We start from the raw sequence: 8,532 nt of genomic DNA on the forward strand, positions 1-8,532 counted from the left end.
AAAAAAAAAAAAAAAAAAAAAAAAGAGAGAGAGGGAGAGACAGTAATACTTGCCTTGTCTAATTAACAAGATATTTATATGAAATGAAACAAATGCAAGTATTTATAAAAAAGTAAAGTGACAGAATGCAAATAGAAATCAGTATTCCATGCTGAGAGGAATACAGGTGGGAAAGTTTTACTATCCTCTTAAAGTTTTTTGCTTATTTTCAACAGAGTAAAGGAAAAGCAGGGCTCTGTGATGTGTTAGTGTGTAGACTTAAATATTATTGAAATAAACTTTGTATGTACTTTATAATATGTCTTGCTTTAATCTTCTGACAGTTTTCCAAATTACAGACATTGAAGTGCAAGTAAATCATTTTCTTATTTTTCAAGCTGTATTTAGTGCCTAAGTTGTTTGTCAGGTTGGTTGTTAGTGACTATATGAGTTTGTTGGAGGAGTTTAAATCTAATGAATTTTTTCTTTCTTTCTTGTAAAATGAAGATGACTTGTCGTTAATTCGGAAGAATAGAATGGCTCTCTTTCAACGGTTGACAAGTGTCCTTCCTGTCCTGGATAATCTTTTAAAGGCCAATGTAATTAATAAACAGGAACATGATATTATTAAACAAAAAACACAAATACCTTTACAAGCAAGAGAACTGATAGATACCATTTTAGTTAAAGGAAATGCTGCGGCCAACATCTTCAAAAACTGCCTAAAAGAAATCGATTCTACATTATATGAGAACTTATTTGGTGAGTTTATTGGGAAAATTATTTTAGAAATTCTTAGGATTATGTTCATCTCTCTGCTTCACAAGCAGAATAAATCCAAATAGTAAACTATGGTAATTCCACTTGTTTCAAAAAAGTGATGTCGCATTACCTAAAATGTAATAGTTGTTAATAATATATAGGTTGAATCTGTATCATTCAGTGGATAGTAGTTGAAAAAAAATAGTTTTGTATTTGGTAAAATGATGTTTTTATATGCTTTTTTTTTCCTCAGTGGAAAAGAATATGAAGTATATTCCAACAGAAGATGTTTCAGGTAAAGTAGAATTAAGACTTAAGACCAAAAAAAAAAAAAAGACCAATATGACATATTAACTCTTATTTTCTTAGGGGAAGTAAAGTGGAAACTGAATTTCACTAAAATTCTTTTTGTTATTAGGCCTGTCATTGGAAGAACAGTTGAGGAGGTTGCAAGAAGAAAGAACCTGTAAAGTGTGTATGGACAAAGAAGTTTCTATTGTATTCATTCCTTGCGGTCATCTGGTAGTATGCCAGGAATGTGCCCCTTCCCTAAGAAAGTGCCCTATTTGCAGGGGTATAATCAAGGGCACAGTTCGTACATTTCTCTCGTGAAACAAAATAGGTTAAAATTGGCCTGTATAGAAAAGTCTTTATTGTTGAACATTAGAAACCATTTGTAACAAAAAAAGAATTGTTGGTTCTTCACCTGTTAACATTCATGTTCTAGTCTGCTTTGGTTTTAATAACCTTGTTTCAAAAAAGATAGTATTACATATTTAATGTTTAGTTGCAGGGGAAGGTTTATGTTTGAAAAGCTGAATTAGTATGTATGTGTCAATATAAGAGTTAAACATAGTGTGTTTGTTTGGATCCTTTTTTGGAGTTATAGATTTGGTATTAATGAAAGTTTTTGAGAACTAAATAATGGTGTAGTTTTAAAGTATAGTACTAGAAACCAGTAGCTCTGGTATTTGTCAGAGTTGTGATGCCACATTCTTTTTTGGTGCTTTTTACTTATATTGTAAAATAAGTACTATCCTGGTAAACAAGATTTCCCCTAATTTGTGAGCAATATCTTAATAAAGTATGTTGAAAGGAACTGTGTCAGCAAAATGTGTTTTCTAACCTGATTTAAAAAGCAGATTTCATATATTTTTATTGTACTCAGTTGCTATTAATTAAAAATTCGAACCCATGAAGCAGATTGGCTTTTAAAACTATGACTTATATGAATGCTCAGTGTAGTTGCTTTATATAACATAGACATACTGAATGAAAACAGAATCAGTGTCAACATTTCTTAATGGTAAAATTAGGTAAGTCCACGTTAGGATTTCCAAAGCAGGGTAATTGCCCTTTCTGCATGGGTGGTGATGGAGTGAGGAAGGTGGAATACAGGTAAGGTCCTCCTTCATAGGCAAAGTTACACTTGACCTTCCCTAGCTTCAGGTGTGTGATTGGCTTTTGGGGCCAGGTAGAAAAGGAGATTTAATATTAAAACTTGCCATTAATTTCTTTTCTCTCCACAAGTCTTAGATCTTTTTAAATAGAGGGTACACTAGAAATGGTGGCTGAACATTTCTCTGTCTTCCAATCTCTTCTATTTGTTTCTGTTCTGATTTTCTGATATGTGTATGTAGTCCAGATGTATAGACCTAGGTTCAAGACCTCGTGTCAGCAAGAGAAAATCATTCCCTGCCATTTTAGAGGGAATGTAAAAAAAAAGCAACTTTTTAACTTCTCAAAATTTAATAATATGGAATTCTTTTCTCCATGGTACCTAAGAAACCCTTTACTAGTTGACTGCCATTCTGTAAGTCAAATGACAACTGACAATTAGCTTTGAAGACAGACCTAAATTTTTTCTGGAAGTTTAACATTTCAGTGACTATCACCTACTATGTATTTACCACATTAGAAATGAAAAAGCCAAGAATAGTAGCACATACTTGTAATCCTTCCACTTGGAGGCAGATGAAACATCAGGATCACTGTGAGTTTGAGGGCCACCTAACTACAAAGTGAGACTCTGTCTTAAAAATATTGGTTTGTAGTTTTCTAGTGATATTTTTATGTAACTTTTGTATCGGTAATTATGGGCTCATAAAATGACTTAAGAAGTCTTCCTTTTTAGTTTAATTAAAAAAACACCTTTTGAGTACAGAGTATAGTAGGTTTTGAGAAAATGTCTTCCTGATTTCCCTTCTGTACTCAAAGTAAGCCAGGGGTATGTAGCTCAGCGGCACCACACCTGTCTGGCAAGGACAAGGTCCTGAGTTCAGTCCCTGGTACAAAAAAAAAAAAGTTTAATAGTAAAGCAGTACAGGGGACAGTATGTTCAAGAGGACTTATTACATTGCCTCCTCTCAACTTTTTTTTTAAATAGTGCTGGAGATTGAATTCAGGGGTGCATGCATACTAAATGTATACTCATCACTGAAATACACACCTCTCAGCTTTTTTGGGTGTGTGTGTGTGTGTATGTGTCCACTGGTACCGGGGATCGAACTCAGGTCCTTGCACTTGCGAGGCAGGCAGCGGAACCACTGAACTAAATCCCCGGCCCTCTCAGCTTGAAGTAGCAGCATGGTAAAAGTTCTGCATAAAGGAAGTAGCACTTTAACTGGTTCTGAAATTTTTAAAAATTAATTTTATTGGTGCATTTTAAGTATACAATATAACGACATTCATCATTAGGAATTTGTACCTTTACATAATATATCTCAGTTCGTATTTTTTCCCCATTCCCCTCCCCTCCCTTCAGCCCCTCCCTGACTTTGTTTCCATTTTTTCCTTTTCTCATATTAATTCCGTTCCCTTTTTACCTTTTCCCAACCCCTCCCACATCCCCTTCCCCTTTGGACCTTTTCTTCCTATTTCATGTTATTTATTAACTGAAATAAATAGGACAGGTGTGTAAATACCGAGTAAGTTTCTGTGGTGTAAGAAACTGAAAGTGTAAATAGGGTCTTTCCTTTTTAGAGTGAGACTGAAGGTTTTTGTATTTCATCTTTTTGAAAGTTGTATTTTTTTTAGTCTGAATTTCATTAATTTCTGCCCTAATCTTCATAATTTCTTTCCTTGTACTAGCCTTGGATTCGAATTGTTGTTCTTCTTCTAGGACCTTGAGGTGCATTATTAAGTTACTTGTTTGAGTTTGTCTTTCTCCCCTCCCCTCCCCTTCCTTTCCTTTTCCTCCCCTTCCCTTCTCCTTTCCTGTTTTTTGAAAAACTGATTATGCAAAATATTTTATTACTAGATCTTAGAAATGTCTGTGAGTATTTGGGAGATGATAAATCTAAACACTTTTGGACAATAGGCCATCTTTTCCTGAAATGGGAAGCAAAAGGTTAGAATACAGGGGTACATGTTGGTGGAAGATTCAGGTAATGATCCTGCTACAGGAAAATACTAGATGCTGGTGTCTTCTGTGCACATTAGAAATCTAGGACTTGATCTCAAGTTGCCAACTCATTTTCCTCTTTAAGATTGGAAGAGGTCAGCTATTTATATACATTGATGTTTGTTAAATTGTTCTCTCCTTTATTAAAAACTCATTAATCTGTATGAACAAACAAAAGCAGAATAGATATAAAATATTTGTATTTATCAAATGTTCCTTTTTTTTTTTTTCTTCCGGTACCAGGGATTGAACTCAGGACCATGTGCTTGTGAGGTAGGCATGGCTTCACGAGCTAAATCCCTGGCCCTGTAAATGTTCCATTTTATTTATTTATTTGTTTGTTTGTTTATTGTTTGGTTGGTTGGTACCTGGGATCAAGCTCTGGCCCTTCTTGCGAGGTAGGCGGCAGAACACTGAGCCAAATCCCCGGCCCTGTTCCATTTTAAATAAGCATTATTTGGAACTTGTCAGTGTGTACCCCTTATACAATGCATGAAAGTATTAAGATAACAAACTTTGTTTTGTACCATATTCAAAGAATATAATGAAAGACTTTGCTATAAATATATTTATGATGAAGATGTAGTTTGTATATGCCATATACTATTTCAAATATGGACTTGATTCTTCGCATAGAAAAAAAATTTAGTTTTCCTGTATATTAAAAGTGATTATGGATTTGAAGTGAATTTGCACACATAAAACTGACAAAAGGATTTATATTTGCTTTAATAGATGTGAAACTATCGTTAAAAAAGAAAGCCCATTAGAGAAATGGGCACAACATGTCAATTGGCACTTCAGGAGTATAGCCACATTTCATAAAAGTATAGCCAAATGGCCAACAAGTATGTGAAAAGGTATTATCAGGGAAATGCAAAATCAAACTACTGTGCTATACTACTACACACTTAACCAAAATGACCAAAATTCAGGGCTGATAAATCAAGTGTTGGTGAGAGTATGGAACAAATGACTCTCAGACTTCCTGCAAACTGAACTGCTTTCTGAAAACTATCTATGAAAGATATACACACATATAACTATGACCCAGTAATTTGGGCCTTGCTATATACACAAAAAATGCATTCAAATTTGTACCAAAGGCCATATGCAAGATACTAGCTCCCCCTGGCATTATTTGTAATAACTAAATACTAGAAAACCCTAAGTGTGCACTACATAAACTGATGTGATCACAGTGGAACTAAATCAATGACTATAACATTATGGATGAATCACATAAATATTAAATGAAAACTAAATGCAAAAGAAACATGGTTCTCCTTAATGTTCTAAAGTAGGCAGTACTAATTTATGGTGTTAGAAGGCAAGTGGCTTTACTTTTGGGGAGATGGAGGGGAGTTACTGGGGAACTTGGGGACTTGGAATGCTGATAATGTTCTTTGACCTGGGTGGATGTTGAAGAAGTTTGTTCACTTTGTATTAATTCATTGTGTTGTTTAATTTAGTTGATGAGTATTTTATGTATTCATGGTATACAGCTTGTCTTGATATATGTTGTGTAATCACCAAGTCAAGCTAATTAATATAATATTACCTAATACCTTTTTTGCAGATGTGAGAACGCTTAAAATCTATTCTCTTAGTTTTTTTTGGCAGTTTTTAAGTATTCAAATTTTTTGCTTATTATCTAAATTAAATTTTGTATCCTTTGACCAACATTTCCCAGTCACATCCCATCCACCGCTACCTATCCTTTCATGACTACTGCCTACTTTCTGCTTCTGTGATTTCAGTTTTTTTAGATTTGTATGTGACAACATGTGGTATTGGTCTTTCTGTACCTGGGTTATTTTACTTAAAGTCTTTATCCATGTTTCACAAATGATAGGTTAAATAATATCCCATTATATTTATATTGCACATCTTCTGTATTCATCTGCTCCTAGACATGTAGGTTGATGTTCATTTTGGCTGTTGTGAATAATGCTTCAGTGAACATGGGAAGGCAAATCATTTCCTTCAGATACTGTATCTACCCTGAAGTGATACTGCTGGATCATATAGTACTCTTAATTTTTAATTTTTTTGAGGAACCTCTCTACTATTATGGTCATACTAATTTACACTCCCACTAACAGCCCAGCCTTGGCAAACTTTTTTTTTTATAATTATTTTCCTAACAGAAGATTGTATGTCATTCTGGTTTTAATTTGTGCTTCTCTAATTAGTTATGCTGAACTATTTTTTCATGTACCTATTGGCCATTTATGTTTTCTTTTTTTTTTTATATTGAGTTTATTGGTACTTTTTAGATATATAGTACAGTTAAATTCATCATTGGGATCTTGTACCTTTACATGACAGATCTTGGTTCTTGTTTTTTTCCCCATACCCCTGCCCTCCCTTTGTCCCTTCCACCCTTTCCTATTTACAAACACTTTGTTTCCATTTTTTCCTTTTTTCATGTTTTATTTTCCCTTATTTCCTTTCTCCTGCCCTTCCCACTTCCCCTACACCTTTAGCCCTTTTCTTCCTATTTCAAATTATCAGTTATGCAATGTGGATCTTATTTATACTTTTATCTTTTCACATCAGAGAAACTGTTCAGTATTTATAAATGTGTGTTCTGTTTATTTCACTTAAGACTATGGCGTCAATATGCATCCATGTTTCTATAAATGACTAGTTTCTCATTCTTCTTTTTTCTTTTTTTTGTACTGGGGATCGAACTCGGGCCCTTGCACTTCAGAGGCAGGTGCCGCAGCCACTGAGCTAAATACCCAGCAAGTTTCTCATTCTTTATGGCTGAATAATACTCCATTTTATAGAAAAACATTTTCTTTATCCAGTCTCCAGTTGATGGGCAGTTAGGCTGTTTCTAAGTTTTAGCTATTACAAACTGTGCTGCTATAAACATGGGTGCACATACATCACTGTGGTATGATTCTTTTAATTCTTTTGGAAAGATACCCAGAAGAGGGATAGCTGGGTCAAATGGAACCTCTACTCCTACTTGTTTGAGGTATCTCCACATTGATTTCCACAGTGGTTGCACCATTCGGCACTCCCACCAACAAGGGAGAAGGATTCCTTTCTGCCCACAACCCCGCCAGCATTTCTTATTGGTTGATTTCTTGATAGCAGCCATTTCTGGGGTGAGCTGGAATCTCAGTGTTTTCATCTGCATCTCCTGAATGACCACTGATATTAAACATTTTTTCATATGTTTATTTGCTGCTTTTACTTCTTTGTCTGAAAAATGTCTTTTCATTTCAGATGCCCATTTTTGAATCAGGTCCTTATATTTGAGGGACCTGATATTTTTGAGTTCTTTATATGTTCTAGATAATAGTGCTTTGTCTGAGAAGCATCTGGTGAAATTTTTTTCCCACATTGTAGGTTGTCTCTTAGGTCTTTTGGTGGTTTCTCTTGCAGTGCAGAAGCTTTTTTAAGATGAGATTCCAGTTGTTGATTCTTTGTGCTAGTTGCTGTGCTACTGAGGATTTTGTTCATAAAGTATTTTCCTATGACAATGTTTTTGAGGGTTCTGCCAAACATCTTCCAGCAAGATTAGTGTTTCTGTTTTAATTTAGATCTTTACTTCACTTGGAGTTTAGTGCATGGTGAAAGATAAGGGTCTAGTGTTAATCTTTGGCAGGTTGAAATCCAGTTTTTCCAACACAATTTATTAAAGAGGCTGTCTTTCCTCCACTGAGAATGGTTGGCTCCTTTGTCAAAGATGAGGTAGCTGAGTACTATATCTGCAGTTGTTTCTGTATCTTCCAATCTATTCCACTGATCCTCAGGTCTGTTTCTTTGCCAGTATCATGCTGTTTTTATCACAGTGGCTTTGTAGTATAGTTTCAAGTTCGGGATTGTGATACCCCCTGTCATGTCTCTGTTGTCTAGAATGGCTCTTGCTGTTCTAGATCTCTTCTGGTTCCAAATGAATTTTTGAATTGTTTTCTCTAGTTCTGTGAAATATGCTGTTAGAATTTCAGTCAGGTTTGCATTGAATCTGTATAGCAGTTTTGGTAGTATGGCCATTTTCACTATGTTGATTCTTCCTACCCAGGAGCAGGGGATGTCTTTCCATTTTCTTGTATCCTCTTTGCTCTCATTTTTCAGAGTGCTATAGTTTTCAGTGTAGAGGTCTTTTACTTCCTTTGTTAGATGGATTCCTAGATACTTCAGTTTTTTGGATGCTATTGTGAAAGGAATTATTTCCCCAATTTCTCTTTTAGTGAGTCTGTTATTTTTGTACAAGGAGGCTATTGATTTTTGAGTGTTGACCTTGTATCCAGCTACTATGCTGAAAGTGTCAGTTGAGTCTAGAGTTTTTTGGGTCTTCTATGTAGAGTATCATATCATCAGCAAATATTGACAGTTTAACTTCTTCCTTTCCTGTCTTCATTGCTTTA

The 8,532-nt window shown here is 34.8% G+C and overlaps 1 protein-coding gene across 2 annotated transcripts in view; it reads left to right on the forward strand.

Annotated features, from left to right (window-relative positions):
• Positions 1 to 1,846, forward strand: part of Birc2 (baculoviral IAP repeat containing 2) — a 22,207-nt gene extending 20,361 nt beyond the window's left edge. For both annotated transcript variants that reach the window (XM_010642045.3, XM_010642047.3), the window contains exons 7-9: positions 487 to 741; positions 995 to 1,036; positions 1,160 to 1,846. In XM_010642045.3, coding sequence (XP_010640347.1) covers positions 487 to 741; positions 995 to 1,036; positions 1,160 to 1,353 — 491 coding nt within the window. In that variant the 3' untranslated portion in view covers positions 1,354 to 1,846. The remainder of the gene's footprint in view (positions 1 to 486; positions 742 to 994; positions 1,037 to 1,159) is intronic.
• Positions 1,847 to 8,532: the final 6,686 nt, after the last annotated feature.

The sequence above is a fragment of the Fukomys damarensis genome, unplaced genomic scaffold, assembly GCF_012274545.1.
Source record: "Fukomys damarensis isolate Sample0158 unplaced genomic scaffold, DMR_v1.0_HiC HiC_scaffold_16, whole genome shotgun sequence".
Taxonomy (NCBI): Eukaryota; Metazoa; Chordata; class Mammalia; order Rodentia; family Bathyergidae; genus Fukomys; species Fukomys damarensis.